Genomic DNA, 19955 nt, shown 5'->3' with positions numbered 1-19955 from the left:
TTTGTTTTACATTTTTTGGTTTATTTTTAAATTATGATTTATTTAAAAATGATCAGTTATCACTATCTTATGCATACTAAATTAAAGTGACCAACTTTATTTATTTTAGTACTTTCTAGTAAAACAAATTCAGGGAAACATGAAGGTATATTTCATAATTCATTTGTTTGGATGCTTTAAATTTTGTTGTAGAGCCCCACTTACAGTAATTAACCAATAATACCTCACATATTTAAAAATTAGAAGGTGATATGAATGATTAGATGAGACTTCAGCTAATAATATAATTCTTTTCTGATTATTTATCTTAATGGGAACACAGAAACATACCGGTAATCCAGGAAGTCCGATTCCTCCTTTTTCACCTGGCATCCCTGGATCTCCCATGTCTCCCTTTGAGCCTTTGAGTCCCTACAAATGATATGGTTTGCATTTAAGAACCAAACTATCCCTTGATAGTGATATCCTAGGGTACACAGAATTCCAGATCAATTTTGTCAGTAGGTGGGTCCTATGTAAAGATGATTCTGATTTTCATTTTTAGGTAGAGTTATTTCTAGTAGCAACCTTCTACATTCAATCAACATTATTTCCCTGTGTAATAGAAGACATTGAATTCTATCATTTAGGCCACGTAAGTATGAAAAATATGAACTTAGATATTGACATCACGTCTCCTGATTCCATATTTTTTTTACCTGGCAGCTAATTCTATATCACCGGTCCTGAAAACAATTTAATGGCTTTAATTCTCAACAGCAAAGTACACATCTGAACCAGAACCTAGTGTTATAATAACAAAGGTCCAAATAAATTTCTGCCATCTCCCCCTATATCCCTACTATCCCCTTGAAATGCAGGCAGAAGTTCCAATCACGATCAGTTTTCAATGGTCTAATCTAGACAGGAAAATCATTCACTGCACACTAATGTTCAATCAATGCTTAGAAATACTTCAACTTTTCCACAGTGTTCTTATTTTGTTCTCGGCACATCTCTGTGAGGTGATCCAGGATCTTATTTTTATTCTCCTTTTACTATGAGGGAATACATAAATGTGTATTCTGAAAGCCAACAATTCTGAATTAATGATACTAATACTGAAATTATGTTGTTAAGCATTTTCATTGAAGGAAATGCATAATTTCCTCATTCCTCAACACTGCATTCCTCACTGCAATATGACCAGATGGCCCGTCTTCAGCAGAGATAATCATAGTTATTACAATAAGGGATGCTGAGGCTGCATAACCTGTTCGTCTTTTCTATACTGAAAACTACTTGTAGACAGAAATGTGTCTTTTCTTGTAATTTATACTTATTTTTTAGCACCTATTTCAGAATCACCCTTTAGGTGGGTGGGTGGATAGGTGCCTGAATGACTAAATAAATCTTACTGGTTAATCAGACCCTGGTTGGTTTTAGGGCTCTAGAGATTGCAGCAGAATAGCCAACCTGCTGGACACAGTAGCAGAAGAAAACCTTGTAAAGTCTATAGAAAAAACCCCCCAGCTATTATATGTGTACGGACCATGAAGCACGCCACTATGCATGTCAACTTATTTATAACTAGAGATCCGGTGCACAAAATTCATGCACAGAGGGGAGAAGGGTCCCCTCAGCCCAGCCTGCACCCTCTCCAATCGGGAACCCTTGGACATCCCTCTCACAATCCTGGACTGCTGGCTCCTAACCACTCACCTGCCTGCCTGCCTGATCGCCCCTAACTGCCTCCTCCCCTGCCAGCCTGATAACCCCTAACCACCTCTGCCTGCTGGTCTGATCACCCCTAACTGCCCCCACTGCTGGCCTGGTCGCCCCTACCTGGCCCCCTCTGCCGGCCTGGTTGCCCCAAACTGACCCCCTGCCAGCCTGGTTGCCCCTCACTGCGCCCCCTGCCAGCCTGGTCGCCCCATGCAGCCCGATGTTCGGTCGTTTGGTCACCCCTCACTGCCCTTCCCCCCGTCCCGGCTCCCCCACCCCCTGACGGCCTGGTTGTCCCATGCAGACTGCTGTTCAGTCGTTTGGTCATCCCTCACTAAACCCCCTGCCAGCCTGGTCACCCCATGCAGCCTGCTGTTCAGTCGTTTGGTCATCTCTCACTAACCCCCCTGCTGGCCTTGTCGCCTCACACAGCCTGTTCGGTTGTCAATTTGGTTGTTTCGGTTGTGACGGCCCCTGGCTTTTTATATATATGGATGACTAATAGTGTGAAAGGAAAAATATAACCAGATTAAAAAATTCTCATGTGATCTCTGACTGATATAGTGAATCATTTAAAGTCTCTTTTTTAATTACCATGTTTATTTAATGTGACATCATGTAATTTCAACATAAAACTCTGATACTAAAATATCCAAACTTAATTTCCCTGACACAATCACCTGAGAAATATATTTCACTAACTGTATAAAGAATTCCCCTGATTTCTTATGATCTACTTGATTTTAGCCATTTCTTGAGTAAATAATGGAAGCCCAGAAAACATCAAATAGCTTGAAACTAACCTGTGATTTGATTCTGGAATTGGAATACTGGCAGATTCTTTTTGGCTTATGGACCAAATCCAGCCCAGGACTTGTTTTGTAAAGGCTGAATGTTATACAAAATTTTTAATGGGTGTTAAAAAAAAAAAAAGATATGCAACAGAAACTGTATGTGGCCTGTAAAGCCTAAAACATTTACAATCTGGTCCTTTATAGATAAAGTTTGCCAATCTCTGTTTTAGGGGAAACCTTGGAGAAACTGCCATATTCTGTGAAGCTACAACAGCCCTGACTGTTTCTGTCTTTTCTAATAATCTCAACAATTAGGTGTAATCTATATTTGCAAAAAGAAAACATATATAAGCAATATCTAATTTTTTCACTGATTTTAATCTTGAATCATTTACATTCACTGACAAAAGCAGGATATTTTTACTAAATATATAATGTAGTAAATTATATAAGTCTACTAAAAATTCACAAAGGACTCACTGGTAGATTGATAAAGAGTATTAAGATAAAACTAAAGCATCATACAGCTTGTATGTTTCTGCAAAGAAAACGGACTTAAAACCAATTGCCTTTTAAAATAGCAATAGACTCATAGAGAAAGCAAGCAGACAGTTCTGTTGGGGGGTTAGAGAGATTGAGCAATAAAGGGGGGAAAAAAAGAGAACTCATGGACATGGACAACAGAGCCGTGACTGGGTGGGGAGGGAGATGGGTGGAGGGTAAGAGGGCATAGAGGGGATAAATGGTGATGGAAAGAGAAAAATAAAATAAAAATAAATAAAAGCAATTGCTTTTTAGAGTTAACATAGTCTCCAGAACAGATGGTGAAAAAAAAAAAAAAAAGAAGAAGAGAGGATATCACATATCAACATGCATGTTTTTCTTGGCTTCAAACCTATAATAAAAGTAATGATCAATAACAATGCTTTAAATGACAATACATATCTTTGAAAATTACCTGCTCTCCGTCAACTCCTGGGATTCCTGGAGATCCTGGCTCTCCCTGTTAAGATAAAAACTGATGGCTTCCTTCCATTTATCATTAGTAGCATACTAAGCTATATAAAAATGTTGCTAGTTGGTAACGGTACAATTTGACTTTCAGCAAATGTATCATAACCCAAGAATACTCCATTACATCATACCACATATCTAAACTAAGTAAAATAGCATTTTCTTGAATATTATATATGACAATACTCATATGTAGCTAAGATCCAGTGTTTTTATGTTTCCCTCATGTGAGTTGCAGGCTAAACAAAAATTGATGAAAGGAAGCTGATAAAAATCATTTGATGGCTGACCATATTCTATACTATGAATCTATAGCAACAACCTATATGCCTCGGTTAATTTTTTTTCTCCTAAAAAATCTGTATGATTTCTCTTATTTTCCAATTTGAGAAATAAGTAAAAACATGACCGTTATCTTAAGAGAGAATAAAATGCAAAGCCACATAAGTTCACAATATTTAACTGACACTGGTTGAACCATAAACAAAAATTCATAATGATTGTGAATGTGCTACTTCCAGATAAGTCTCACTGAAAGATGTAATAAATCAGATAATAACTTAATCCACATTAAATTACTTTTGGATCAATTCGATTTCCCATACTATGCTAGGAATGCACTACATTTACTATTTATATTATGATTTATTAGAACCCTTGACAAACCCAAAATATATAGATTTATTTTTTCTTAACTAAAGATGTTCTATTAAAAACAAATTTAAACAATGTGCTAGAGATTTATTCAAACAACAAATGTCCAATCACCTTTCAGTTGGAAAGGTACTGAACAAAATCTTTGAAAGGCAAGATATTATTTTATATCAATGAATCATGTATTTGAATCCCATTATAAATATCCCTTGTTTCCACATTGTGGAAACTTTGTAAAAACATCTCTTTTGAGGGTTCAATGGCCTGCCTCACAGACAGGATTCCAAGGGAGCTGACTTGAGACTGTATTTTTCTAGAAAGGCTTGTTTGGTGATGTTATAAACCACAGTACTGAAATGGCTAGAGCTCTTTTCCCCGGTAAAAACTTTAACAGCTATTGGCCTCAGCATGAAATGTGAGCTTTCCAATGTTTTAGAAGGCACGGCAAACAAATGAAAAAAAGAAAAAAAAAGAAAGAGAAAAGGGCTTTTCTTTCCAGATTTCCTGCTCTTTGTGGTAGCAGCAAAGTTTATTTTGCCACAAAGCCTGCTGAGGTTGGATGCAACTGGCTAAGCCCTAGTTTCATTCAGTCTGAATACTTGTCAGCACTCTGGGTCCAATAATGATTGCTTTGCTAAACTTTTACCTTCAAAATGTGACCCATGAGTGTTCAAAAGAAAAACATAATTCATGAGTTATTCATTTATCCTTCACCGATCAAAAGTGGTTTGTAAAGAGTTATTTGATGTGTAAGAAGTCAAACAATCCATGTTTGATAAAGGAAGGAGTGATGCTAATTGAAAAAGTTCCCATTCAGTCTGAGGCAGTGAGTCCTGAGTGAGAATGGGATTTATGTTTGACTCAGGCTGTATTTGCTGAGTCTTGGTCATAGGCCCATCTCACCCCAATTATCTCAACCTTCTCAAGGAGAGATTGTGGAACACACAAAGGACTATATCAACTAACCCAAGACCTCAATTACAAGATCCTTGTGAGGTGTGAGGAGTGGGGCAGAGTGACAGCACAGTGGGAAGAACGGTGGGGTAAGAGGGAGTATGACTAACTGCCTCCCCTTCACCCCCTTGTCTAGACATTCATTTGGTCAATTTTCCTGTTTCTCAGTTTCAGCTTGAAGTAATCTTGACTCCCAAGGCTGAGACAGCCTTCTTATTTTGCATCTTGATCAAAGCACTCACTCTTATTTATGAACTAGTGGCCTGGTGCATGGATTCGTGCACATTGAAAGGAAATTAATTAGAAGGTGGCAACAACATAACCCACGGCTGAAGGTGGAATTGCACAGCCCTGTGAGGAATTGGGCTCCCTCCTCTCTGGTTCCAGGATGTGTCACCCAAGAACTGATGCTGCCAAGTCATCACAGCTCGGCAGCTCCTGCATTGAGCATCTGCCCCCTGGTGGTCAGTGCATGTCATACCTACCACCTGGTTAGCCGGTCGGACAGTCACTTAGCCTTCTATATATATAGATGATTGTGCTATTATCTGCCTATCTCCCTCCTCAGGATATAATCCCCTGGTTGAAACCCCTTACTATACCTTAGTATTGTTATTAGATATTAGTACTTGGTACAGAGTAGAGGTTCAAAAATTACTTATTGAATAATCTATATATATAAAAGCCTAAGTGACCATCTGACTGTTTGACCGTTCACTATGATTCACAATTGCCACCAGGGGGCACTCAACACACAGGCATGGAAACATGGAACAGACTGATGAATCTCAGAAGGAAGTGGGGGAGAGGGCAGAAAGAGATTAACCAACGATCTTATATGCATACTAGAGGCCTGGTGCATGGATTCATGCAGATGGGGTCCCTTGGCCTGGCCTGCGGGGATTGGGTCGAAACCAGCAGTTCAACATCCCGTGAGGGGGTCCCAGGTTGCAAGAGGGCACAGGCCAGGCCAAGGGACCCCACTGGTGCACGAATCTGTGCTCCAGGCCTCTAGTTAAAGTAATAAATGAATAGCAATTGGATTATAAAACCAGAGTATGCAGGTTTTAATGATATCGCCCTCTCAGCTATGTGGTCCTTTTTGCCCCTGTGGGCCAAGGGATGGGCACCCTTCGGGCTTTTGCAGGCATTTGGGCTGTAAAGAAAAATGAAGGCCTAGAAGCTGTGGAGGATTATAGGGAATGAGGTGCACAGTTAGCACCGGGGACAATTTTGTTTCTGGAGACTCAGTCAAGTGAAGAGATGAAACAAGGAACTCAGACCTTGGTTAACTCTACATAGAGGAAAACAGATCTGCATATTTCTTTTTAGGTTGTGGAGTCCAGCTCACAAACATATTAAAGAATACAAATCCAGGCCGACTTATTCACTAGGAACAAAGGCTATGTATGGCTGTGTTACATCTCTTAGGGACCAGAATGTGGTGGAGAAATAGAAAGTTAAAAATCCTAAACTGTATACTGTTATACAGGAAATCTGTTTGAAATTAAGATCTATGTTCAAATATATTTCCCATAGCCAAGAACCTCAGTAATATTTTACTTCATATTTCTTTTTATAATTGAAAAATATGCTAGTGTTCTCTTTTCAAGTATCTTGAAAGAGAAAAGTACAAAAGCTGATGTATGTCCGTGTGTCCGTGTACATGTCTGTGTATGTATGAAAGACTTAGCAAATAAACTGCCTTAAGAGGCATAAACAAAAGATGGATTACTAAACTACCTGAATTGCCCACAAAAATCCAATGATGAAAGTCATATTTCAACACACATAACTTAGTTCTGAAAAGCCAGAGTAACTGGCCGTGTGTTAACTGATCGAATAATGAAACTTTAGTTTGGAGGGAGAAAGCTAATGCAAGCAACAAATTTTAGATATAACCACGTATGTTTCATTAGATAAGATTTAAATGGCAGAATGTCTGAATATATACAATAACGGGATGCTATAAAAATGACTCAAATGATTTCTAAAATTGTCATCGTGAATGCATCCCTTATTCTTTTTATTATAAAACTAGAGGCCCAGTGCATGATTAAATCATGCACGTGTAGGGTCCCCTACACGCTTTCACTTTCGATCGCGGTGGAGCTGGGTGCCTGTCCGCTGGTGCACCAGGCCTTTCAGAAGCCTCCGGCGCGGCGGAGGCTTCCGAAAGGCCTAGTGCCGGAGCAGACAGGCACCCAGCTCCCCCGCTTTTGATGGTCCTTGGTGGGACATGAGCTCGCTGCCCCAGAGGCCCCTTCTGTTCTGCAGCACAGCCATGGCGCAGACACTGAGCTCGCGCAGTCACTGGCGACGTGAGCTCAGCGTCCTGCCAGCCCAATCGGCTACCCTGGCCACCCCGAGTCCTGCCTCCTGCGCCCAATCGTGGGCGTAGCGGAGTGATGGTAATTTACATATTACCATTTTATTAGGTAGGATAATTGGAGGGAAGGATCCTTTTTAGTGTCCGAGTACATTTTCCTTCAATTCTCCTCTATTTAAATATTTTCCTTTCTTCATACACCACATTTAGTGTTTTTTTTTACATGTATAATTTATATAAAACTTGTTTTTCCATTATTTAATATTCTCTCTTTTCCTCAATGTCCTCCTCCTAAATTGAATGCCATTCCTATTTATTTCCCTTCTTTCCTAATTTTCCTTTTTTAAAAAATCCTTTTTCCTTCAACCTAAACCTCAATTTCTATTCTTACCTCCTTTAAGCAATATTGCTGATCTCAGCTCTCCAGCATTTTGTAAGATTGATTTGCAAAGATAAAAATATTTAATATAGGATTCTCTGCACCATATGTGGTAAATGGAAATAAGTAAAATAAAGAATAACCTTTGGCCCTTGTAGTCCTTGAGGTCCAGGTGGTCCAGGGGGACCCTAAATCCAGAAAAGACAAAGTTATAAAAGGGAACCAAGTTTATGTATTAAATTTCATAATTTAATAAGTATACTATACACTTTCTTAATTTCTATCATAATCAAATATTTCCTAATATTAATTTGCAAGGAGGAAAGTTTCACCAGTTGCAGACCTACTTATATGCAAAAACATCAACAAACACGTAGGCCAAAATAATACTGAAGATGCTTTTGAGTTGAACTGCAAGACAATGTAAAATTGCTACTATCTCACATTCATCTTCTTGGGTTGAATTAGCTTATTAATATTATCTGTGCCTCTAGACACATTCCTCCCCTCCCCGCCAAAAGGCTTTGCTTTCCCAAACACTAAAAAACAAAACTATGTAATTAAGATAAGGCCAAAGACTTTTAAGAAAAATAACTCTTTTTTTTCTTGACTTTTTCACTAAACAGACAAAGTGGTTAAACTGGGGAAAATGTAAAAAAGGTTATTTATATAAGAAAAAATAAATCTCATATAAAAACAATTGTTACATTAGTACCATTATGAGCAGCATGCATCAACATCAAATACAAAGCCACACATCACAGAAATCATGCAATAGGAGTTACCGTGACAGTTAAGGTGGTAATCCTCTGTTGGGAAAATGTATTGATAAAGACAGAGTTACCTATTTTGTGTGCTAAAGTACAGTAATACATTTCTGAAATGATCAATGTTTTGAATATGTTTTGGCAAGACTGATAACTCATAAGGAATTGACAAGAATTTGAGAGCATATAATCCTATCTTCAAATGAATAGAATACTAGTATATTATAAAGATTCCTTTAAACATTATTTTTAGAATTTTATTTAAAAAAATCTGTGGACAAAGAAAAAAATACCAAAATTTTAATTCACTTGATTTTATCATTTTATTTAATTATTTTTAAAAATTTATTGATTTTATAGAGAAAGATGAATAGTGAGAGAGAGAGAGAGCGAGAGAAAGAGTAATCCACTGTTATTTTACTTATTTCTTATTGGTTGCCTCTTACATGTGCCCTGAATGGAGACTGAACCCGCAACCTAACCCACTGAGCTACCCTGCCAGGGCTAATTCACCTGATTTTTAAAAATTATGTAGTAAAATACTACACACTAGAGGTTTGTCAGTTAACTGTGACCTGAGAAACTTCAGCATTCATACAATCTCTAGATCTTCTAGAGTACTTCAATTAGAGAAAACTTGAACAATCTAATTGTGTAAGTAGTATTTTTTTTTCTGTTTTAGTTTGTGTCATGTCTATAGATAGAAGCCGGCATGGGATTCATCTAGTTTCTTAATGTGAAGTGCTAGAGTTCTGTAACAAAATATATTCTCTGAAAGTATAAATCTCTAAAACACTTGACCCCTAATCTAGGATCATTTTTGTGTTAATATTTTCTAATGTACGTTTTGTGCTAAATATTCTATAGGACCTATAACCAATTTATGCAACCATAGAGGGGCAAACATTCTCCATGGGGTACTCCAGGCCCAACAGAGAAACATTATCCAATTACACGTAAACTTGTGAATACCAGTTTAGCACCATCCCTTTGTTTTCCACTAATACTCCATTCCAATTTCTGATTTACTAGTAGGTTGTTGTTGCTGTTTTTTATTATTGTTGTTGTGTAAAAATAATCTTAACATTATCTATCATACCTCAAACACTTGTGTCTCTAGTGACATGATGTCATTATTCCTTAGAAAACAATGTATTATGCGTGTGTATAAATATTCAATTTTTACTCGATGATAAAATCTGTTATAGTCATTACAGCTTCAGAGAAAACATAGTAGGAGAAAATCAACCGGTACTTTTTTTTTTTTTAAATCCTCACCCGAGTATATTTTTCCATTGATCTTTAGAGAGAGTGGAAGAGAGAGGGAAAGACAGAGAGAAATACTGATGTGAGAGAAACACATTGACTGGTTGCCTCCTGCACGTGCCTCAACCAGGCTTGGGCTTGGGAGGAGCCTGCAACCAAAGTACGTGCCCTAGACCGGAATCCAAATACAGATACCACTTACTTTATTCATATGGGATTCACCGAAACAAGAGTCAAATTTGGGATTATGAGAAAGCTACTTCTTTGTTTCTATAGGTAAATTAGTCATTTTAAAAAATCTGCTAGAAAATTAGAGTAAAAATACTTTCTTATCATTGCCTTCCAATTACACATTGCAATTTTAACTAGAAAACAGAGTCATAAGGCCTTAGAAAAGGAAATGAGCTTAAAAATTAAATCCTCGAAGGTTTTCCAACAGGTGCCACATATAATTCATTTTTTAAAAATCTAAACACAAAACTAGTTCTTTTATAAATTTAAATATAACAATATGTTTTAAAATGAGGTGCATAATAAAAGAATATTATTAATGGTAACTGAACTATCTAACAGATGGGGTTTAAATGATCTTGTTAAATAACTGTGTTTGTGAGACCTAAAAGTTTACAGGGCAGGGCAGGTTCCATCCAGTTAACAGAAGAACAAATGACAAAACACTAAACTAAGTTCTCAAAACCAGAGTTTTTACTGCCATCCTGAAGCACTAATGTGCAGACACACAGAAACGTCCTAAAGATGTTTGCTCATGTTGGACTTCTTGTATCTGGTTCTTCTAGGTTAAAGGTATATATGCTCAGCAGGATTCTCGCTTGAAGTTCAGTTATGACTTGAAAGCAAGAATGTTGTTGGTAGAAAAGAAGAAAGGCATGCCATTCTCTCGTGATGCATGACGGGAAATGGGAAGCATGAGCTAGAGTGACTAAATTGGTTGACGTTCAAAGGCTGCTTGGTGATTTATTCCCTAAGATACTTATGTAAGTTACTTTAGAATTAGAGGTTATTTCCTTTCCTTTCTGACAAAGATGCACACTTATCACCCATGATTTACACCAGAGAACAGGTATAGTTTGAATGTTATTGAGGACTTTTAAAAGCTTGAGTAGGAAATGGGGAAGTTTTACTGCAAATTGTGGAAATGCAACCACCTTAAATAAAAATAAATGGCTTATGGCAAATGTTCACATAAATAACAAATTTCAATTGAGGCAACAGTAAAATATTTGTAATGTGATATTTTTATAACTGTAAAATACTCATATTTATCTAATTATCCTAGACTTTTTTGCAGAATTTTTAGAGGAGGCAGTAGTAAAATGAAACAAAACTGTGAAAATCCATCACTGGGTAGAGAATTAGAAAAATAAATGTCTGCTATTTCCTTTCAGTCTAATGGCTATTTAGTTTAGTTCATTTTTTTAAGGGACTTTTATCCACTAGAGCATATAATTAGGAAAACAAATAGTTTTGAAGTGAAAAACAATGACACTATAAACTATTTACAAGCACAACATATAGTTGCCCTAACAAACCCATAAGAATAATAAATCTTTAGAGGTTGAGATATAAATATGAACCAGTTGATTATGATGAATATTGACTTGTTTACAGTCATACAGAACTCATGGTGAAAAGAAGAAACTGAGCACAGATATTCTTTCATATCAAGATGCAGGTGTCACAATTTTAATAAAATACAGTGTGTTCAGGCACACCAACAGAAAGGGTTGAGGAACTCAGAAAATAATCCTAAGTATAATGTTAGAATCTAAAGACTCTTAGAAAAAAAAAATCTGTTTAATCAAATCCTCATTTTCCAGATGCAATCAATGAAGTATAGATACATTGATTTCTCTAAAATGACTTAGCTAATTAGTAGAGGGGAGATCAAAACAGAGATTTCAGTTTTAGGTTAAGTAATTCCCTTTCTTAACTAACCAGTTTGTGTTAATGATACCATAAGTCTTTGAATTTCTTGAGATAGGAATTGCTCCATGCCAGTCCCTGTTCATGCACAAGATGCTTTAAAAGTCCTCTTTTACAATTTTTTTTTGAAAAATGGCCAATAATATTGGAGCAGTTCTTGGAAGGTAAGACAATGGATATCTCTTAAATATTATAGTAAGAATGATGGGAAGCAGTATAAGGGAAATTTACAACATTGTTAATAAATTAAATTCAAAAAGTGTCCCTATATTTTATAAGTAAGAACTTTGAAAACATAGTAGGTGCACCTAACTAACCTTCTTGTTCTGTTTCTCTTTTTCTTTACACATACCAATGAGAACAGAAAAAGTAGGCTGAGCTGAACATAGATTCTATAAAAATGGTAGTTGTAGCAAAAGACCCATAGGAATGAAGGCCTACAATAATTAGAGAATGTTAGTGAAGTCATGAGGATAGAAAGAAACAACCCCAAACAAATAGAAAATAGCAAATATTTAACACAACTGTTGAGTCTTTCAAGCAAATAAATGGATTGTACATATGAGATAAGTATACTCACTCATTCAACCAATTACTTTATTTAATATTTATGCCCAGACCTGTGTCAGGCATGTTGGGGGATGCAGAGTAAGCACAAGACAGATTTCCCATCACCAAATAACTTCCAGTCAGGTAAGCAGGTAAGCAGCAAGATTAAATAACTTATGTGACTTAAAGAATAATTAAATGTTAAGCTACTGGGTCCTGACTGCCAATGTTTAAAAGAGGAAGATCTCATCTGGGTGGCAGCAGTGCATTGTTGGAGAGGACTTACATAGATAAAAGAAAGAAAAGAAGGATGGGATGAAACAGGCAAAAAGAGGAGGATTTTTATGGATAGGATCAATAGGACCACTTCAGGGGGAAATGTGTTCTGGAAAAATAGAAAATTCTGTATAGGAAACAGAGGAATATAGAGCCTTAAAAGTCAGCTAGAGAAGTAGAGAAGTTTGAGCTTGATAGAGTAGGCGAGGGGGTCCATTTCGGTTTCTGAGAAGATTGAAACCATCAAAATAGTAAAAATGATGAAAATTAACCTTGAAGTGATGTACAGGATGGATTAGAACAGTAAGGAGGCACTAGGGCAGAGGTTGGCTGAGGGCTTGTTGCAGTGTTAGACCTGAAATAAACAGGATGTGGACTTAGTTGGGAATGAATAGAATGGGGCAACCTCAACAGATAGCTTGAAAAAAAGAAACAATAGCATCTGGTGAGATATAATGGACGAAGGGCTAAGAATAGTTAAAAAATAACTTCAAAGTTTCTATCTCAAGAAATTAAAAAACTTTTGCTACTATTAACAGAAACTGGTAAGTTAAGAAAGGGAATCAGTTGGTAGGTAGGAAAGGTAACCAGTTTAACTTCATATCCTGGTGGAAGTTGATAATCAATTGTGCATCCATTGAGGAAATATTCCTAGGCAGCTGGGAGCATATGCAGATCAGACATGGTGTGAAAGATTTAGAAGCAGCCATAACACAGAATAACATGGAGTGATGTGCCAAGAAAAGATCAGAGACTTGAGGATACCAAAAATTAGGGAATGGATAGAGAAACTGGAAATACAAAAATAGAGTGGATCCATCATAGACAAAAATTGGAAGAAATGAGAGTAGAGGATCAGAGAAACCAGGAAGAAAAAGTTTCAGAAAAGGAAGGTGGTTTAGTATAAAAGTCACAGAAAAGTCAAGGGTGATAAGTACAATGTGCTTGACCTAGAGGTTATTAGTGACCTTTACAGGGGAAGTTACAACACACTGGTGACAGAGGCTAGAATGCAGGAGTCTAAGCATAAAAAGGATGAATAGGATGCAAAGTGATGGAGACATGCCACACAGTCTATGGCAGTAATGGGCAACCTTTTGAGCTTGGTGTGTCAAACTTCGCCAAAAAAACTGAGCATAACTCGGGTAGTGTGTTACTTTGAGGAAAAAACATTATTTTGCAAATGTTTCATCCTCAGGAGCAGCAAATGTTTCATCCTCGGCATGCGGCCGCCTCAGTGGCCGCGTGTCATCAGAAATGGCTACGCGTGTCAGTGCTGACACGCGTGTCATAGGTTCGCCATCACTGGTCTATGGTTTTCACTTAATGGAAGAAAAAGAATTGAATGGTAGCAGTAATAGGAAACACCCATAGAGGACTTACTCAATGCCAGGCATTTAGCCATTTACACCTCACAACAACCCTATCAGGTAAATACTACAACTGTCCTCATTTTAGAGAAAACCAAGGCCTAGGTCATGCGTTTAGTAAGCAAAAGGGCTGAGATTTGAACCCAGGTATCTTCAACTCCAGAACCACAAGGCTTTTTTTTTTTTCATTGCTTCGCTTGGCTTGCTTTCCAAGCAAGGAGGCAAAGATTGGTGAAACAAACACAAGGTTTAAACCAGGGAAGACTTACACATATCTGAAGGTACGAAGGAAAGGAAAGCTTGAAAATGCTAGGAAATAAAGAGGATAAACTGGGGCAAGCAGAAGGGGATGGGTTCAGAATAGGAAGAGGGTGTGGTTTGAGCAGTGCCACCTCTGGAATCCCTGGGGGTATGGAAGCTGATATTTACGCTCATCAGTGTCACTGTCTGTGGCAGGGAGCAGTCACTTGCCTGCAAGGCTTCGTGGAGGTTGCCATTGTAGTCTATGATCTCTGTGGCTCCTTGATCCCCCTTTTGACCAGGTGGGCCCTATGGAAAAACAACCAACAGGAAATCATGTGGGTTAGGCTGGGATATAGAAGGGACTTTGGCAAAAACAGAATTAGTAACTTGCAGCTCTTTGACCATCAATTCCTGGCTAAGGCACAACTGCACTTTAGAATACATAGTCATGTTTGAATTTTGTCCTTATTTCATAGGAGGTGAGCCATTTCTAACTTCCTTGTCGGTGCATGTTAAACATATGAAATATGGATAAAAAATAGGTATGAGTCAATCTCTGAAACTGTTTTCTGAAAATTACAAAATGTAGGCTAATCTGATTCAACTTGTAAACATTCATTGGCTTTATCCATATTTATTAAAGCAACCCTAACCTTTTCTAGTCATTTACAACTCAAAGATTGCTTCCTCATTCTTTAAGAAGATAGAGCACTGTTCTTAGGAAACTCCTGGTTTTCCCAACAGGAATAGAGTTCTATTGAAATAAAACCAAAGAGGGAATGCAAAGAAGACATATATCTTTAAAAATTCTACCCTACTCATTAGCTCTGCCACTGAATTTCCATTAGTTATGTCCTAATTCCTTGCCTGTGTCTTAACAAAAGGCTCTGAAGATAGGGGTAGTTGCTTTTTTGAGAAATATGGAAAATTCTACTAGCTGGATAACTATGGACTTGCTATTGCTTGTGTAGCAGAGGGAAAGTAGATCAAGAGAGTTCTGTAGACCTTCTTCTCGAGCTCATTTCATGTGTTAGAATCTATACACTCATTGCTACTTGTGAGTGAAACTGAAAATAATATGAAAGGGGGTATCAATAATAATCACACTAGTCTCCCTCTGGTGCTATTATTGGATATTATTAGTCAAGGTGCCCTGTGAAAAGCCACATAGATACATACTTTAATTCTGGGTTTGGGGGGGCATATGAGGTAAAAGCTGGGATGAGAGACACACTCACCCTTGGTCCCAGGGTTCCAGAATCTCCTTTGTCTCCACGGTCACCCTTTCACCAGTGAAAAGAGAAAAAAAACCTAATTAATAGGAGGGACAACAGTCTAGAAATATCTCAGATCTAAGGATGTATTTAATACCATATAGCAGCATCCTTATTACAAATGTCTGAAGTACAAAATCACAACTAGAAGAACAATAACCACCTACATGGCAAATGCTTCTTTAAGATACGTCTTGCAGTGAGTTAAAATTCCTCTTTCAGATAAGAGAGTATATTGGAACAACAACATATATGTTAGCTCTTTCACTAGGGATCTTCAAAAGCAAAGCAAGTGGTTTCCATGACACCCAATGTACAATGTACCCTTCAGACTGAGCTATGTTTTTGCCTTTATATGAAAACTGGGGCAAAGGTAAAAAGAGCCAACCACTTTGGCTATCTTTCCTCTGAGAGGTAATGTGTAAATAATTGAGACAGGGAGGGAATGGAGAGCTCATTCTGGGAGAATCAGAAAGGAAAGGTCACCGGTAGGCCTTCCTCTGATGATGGAGATTTGAGGAAGAGTTTTCCTGTGGGTACAGGCATTTTAACACAGAAGGTGCTGAAGTGGACAGCAGCTAGCTGGGACTGGTGGGCAGGGCTGAAGGTCAGGGGCAGGGCAAACTCAGCTCTCTCATTTTTTTAAATGCTAAATGAAAAATCTCTGAAGTTCCGTTTATGGTGTTGTTACCCCACCTGCAGAGACATAAGGAATAGTCCAAGTCTCAAACTGCATCCACATCACTCTGAGAACACTCAAAATTCTCAGAAGTCTAAAAAGAAACATTGGAAAAGAGATTTGAACCTGTGTAGATTTGAAGGTTCTTTAAAACAACCTTAAATTTATGGAGACCTTTGTCTAAAGCATTTTGATATATCTTTTTATATATTCCTATAAACTGGGTAAGGACCAATGAAGAGAAACAAGAAAAGGGATTATAATTTTTATCCATCCACATTGACCCATAATAATTAAATTGAGAGAACAGAGAATAATTTCTGCTCTGTTTTCTTTATTTCTGCACCACTTTTCCATATTATTAGCTAATAGCATTTTAAATAACACGATTCTGCTAACAATGTATAGATAACTGCAAATATTATAAACAACATGGTACAGAAAAGAATTTCAATTAGTGGTGAAATTTTAATGCAGTGAAAGGAGTTAACTAAGTTAAAAGCACAGTAGCCCTGGCCAGGTGGCTAAATTATTTGGGGTGTCCTATACATCAAAAAGTTGTGGGTTCGATTCCCCATCAGGGCACACACCTAGGCTGCAGGTTCAATCCCTGGTTGGGGTGCATATAGGAGGCAAATGATCTATGTTTCTCTCTCACATCGATGTCTCTCTCTCTCTCTCTCTCTCTCTCTCTCTCTCTCTCTCTCTCTCTCTCTCTCCTCTCCTCTCTCTAAACATACCCTCAGGTGAGGATTTTTTTTAAAAAGCAAAGTATAATTGGAATATTTATTACAAAGATAGCCAGGAAATGAAAAATAAGATTATACCATACATAAGTTAAATTAAGTACAGTACTTAAGTTTTTCCAAAGAAACTATTCTATGAAACAGGAAATAAAACTTCCCTTAAAGAATAGTCATAAACACACAAAAACAAACAAGATGAAACAAACCAATTATTCTGAAATATCATCACAGGGATGAAATTACTGGAAGAGTTTAGTTTAAAACATGATTCTCTGTGGAAGAGGCCAAAAGCACAGCTCTTGAAGGCCTCATGTAACATTGAAATGATTGTCTGGTTACTGACCTTTGACCCCTTTGGGCCTCTAGTTCCTGATTCACCTTGTTTCCCCTATCATAGGAGAATGTGAAGATGAAAAAGAGAAAAGAGACAGAGTAGTAAGAACAGAGGAAAGAAATGCTCAGTGACATAAAAATGGAAACACTTTATTTTAACTGCCATACTATATGGCTCTATGTAACGTTGGCTATTAAAACACTAAACCTAAGTCTCCCCGACAACCTCCATTCCACTATAACTGAAGACTGCCCTCCCACCAGTGGCTGGGAAGAGCTCTGTGAATGATTCTCATTAGTCTCAATAGTGTTGGCATAAGTTTCCTTTTCATCAAAGAGGAAATCATTTCCTATGTATCTAGGCTGGGTTATTAAAATAAAGTGTTACCATATTAGTTTGCAGGAAGTTTAGAGGAATAAAGATTGAACAGTCAAATAAATGTGAAGGTGTTATCAACAAGTTACCATCAAAGCTAAATACAACACATATCAACATGTTCTCATACGTTTCACTACCCATTGAGTGATAATGTGTTAACGACAGTAATTCCCCCTTTACATTTGGATGTGTTATTACGTTTGTTCATTGAAAAGAGAGAAAATTAGGAAAGTTACATTGTAAAATTCCTCTTTTTAAAAGAACCAATTAGTGTGTATTTCAATAAATTAGTTGTGCATTTCAATAAAATAATATTTGTTGAGGAATTTTAAATTTTAATTTGTGCTCTAAATCAAGAGGCACACATTTCCAAACCAAAAAATGTTATTTTCCAATTAAGAATAACTGACCTTTGGTCCAGGAGTTCCAGGCTCCCCTCGCTCACCTCTTCCCGGAGGCCCTGCCTCCCCTCGCTCACCCTGTCACAAAATGCAAAACCATAAATGGCAACTCTCCTCTCTCTCCCCCTATCCCCAGCTGGTACCTGTAGATTAGTAAGTAAGCTGAATAAAATTAAAGAAAGCATATAATTGCCATTTATTTTATCATGTACCCAGCACTGTATTAATCGCAGCATGGATTATCTAATTTAATCAAACGATTGTTCAATCCATTGTATTATCACTTCCATTTGATAGATAAGGACATGAATTGGTACATGCCTGTCAGACACCTACGTTAGTAAATGGAAGACCTTTAAAGGGACCTGATAAGGGCCATGATGATACCTCAAGTCAGGAATAGACACAGTTTTAATTCTGCGGCCACTTTCTCACTACTACCGGGATGCAGCATGGCAAAGTGGTTAAGGCTTTGTAACGGCCATAACTCATCACTTAATAGTGGCCAGGCTTCTTGTAATCCCACATCCTGGGTCTGTTATTTATCAGTTCTGGGTTTTGAGGCAAGTTAGTTAAGTCCCCAAAGCCTCAGTTTCCTCTGTAAAATACGGAAAATGATAGTACTGATCTCATAACTTATAAATGTAGTACACGACACATAGGTCTTACCGCTTCACTTTCTCCACAGTTCTGTGAAGTATGAATATGGCCACTGCCCCCAAGGAGCCAGTGATCCACCTAGACAAGGTCCACACAACAAAACAGTCAAGAGTTCACGAGTAGCATAAAGCCATACATGAGAGAAGAAGAAACCCATGGGGTTTTTAATGGTCCAGACTGGCCCCCTGAGGGTGAGACTGGAGTCATGTCCTGAAGGATGAGTAGGTTGTGTTTTATAAGTATTGCTGTTATGACTATGCCCTTAATGAATGCAGGAACTGCACAAAACACTTTACGTGCATTATCCTATGTAATCCACAGGGCAGATGAGAAAGGTGTTAGCATTCACAGTCTTACAGACGGGGCAACTGAAGCTCAGAGAGGTTAAGTAACTTTCTCAAAGTCACAAAGCTTTTAAAAGGAAGAGCTATGATTTAAAACTGTGCTCAATCTTCAACTTCTGTAAAATATTTTTGTATGTGATTCTTTGAACATCTCTAGTCATTTTCTAAGGAAAAATCTGTAGCCGGGGAATTGCTGTGTCAAAAAGTCTGAACATAGTAGAAGTTTGCCAAGTCACCCTCCAGGGAGACGCCGCCGTTTTATACTCCCTGAGCACAGTAGACTGTCTGGCTTCCCGCATGATGGGCAGCATTCAGTGCTCAAACAGGTTTTGAATTCAGTTTGGTGTCAGCGGGGTGATACAGGGCTTTCCATTCCAAGACCTTTATCTGTATCAGTCCCTCTCCGGGAAGCTGTTATGGTTTTGCAGGCGAGGGGGGATAGAGTAGTGCAAGGATGGAAGAAGTTCAGGCGGTTGCTCAGCATGACCCAACGAGAGTGGGCCAGTGGAGAAGGCGGGAGAAAGGCAGGGATGCAGCAGACGGAGAAGATGCTCCGAGAGCTTTCCCAGGGATCAGAGACTGAAGCACTTCGGTTGATACATGGAATTTTTGTTTTAAAAAAGCACCGTATTTGGCATTTCTCCTAATATTTTACAGAAGAATTCTAAAATAGTAACTGTAAGCTTGTTTTAGGGCAAAACAGAAACCTTAGAACAATCATTTATCTGTTATACACCATAAGAGTGGAGTGGCTATATCTTTACCCAGAATCACTTTAAAAGATTGCAATGCCCCTAATTGGTTACTTGTCACTTTCTGCAACTACATTATTTATGTGTTCACTTCTTTCTCTCCTCCCACCCTTCCTCACACATACTGGAAGGTAAGCTTCAGGA

General features: G+C 37.9%; 1 protein-coding gene across 1 annotated transcript in view; it reads right to left on the bottom strand.

The window, feature by feature from the left end:
* The window catches only part of COL25A1 (collagen type XXV alpha 1 chain), a 481927-nt gene that overhangs the window by 28070 nt on the left and 433902 nt on the right, over positions 1-19955 (bottom strand). The window contains exons 20-25 of the mRNA XM_054722987.1: positions 18065-18133; positions 15482-15526; positions 14472-14549; positions 7972-8016; positions 3457-3501; positions 331-411 (exon numbers count right to left, since the gene is read on the bottom strand). Of these exons, the coding sequence (XP_054578962.1) occupies positions 331-411; positions 3457-3501; positions 7972-8016; positions 14472-14549; positions 15482-15526; positions 18065-18133 (363 nt within the window). The remainder of the gene's footprint in view (positions 1-330; positions 412-3456; positions 3502-7971; positions 8017-14471; positions 14550-15481; positions 15527-18064; positions 18134-19955) is intronic.

The sequence above is a fragment of the Eptesicus fuscus genome, chromosome 2, assembly GCF_027574615.1.
Source record: "Eptesicus fuscus isolate TK198812 chromosome 2, DD_ASM_mEF_20220401, whole genome shotgun sequence".
Lineage (NCBI taxonomy): Eukaryota > Metazoa > Chordata > Mammalia > Chiroptera > Vespertilionidae > Eptesicus > Eptesicus fuscus.
The sequence above is the reverse complement of the archived record's forward strand: the minus strand, read 5'-3'. Positions and strand labels throughout refer to the sequence as shown.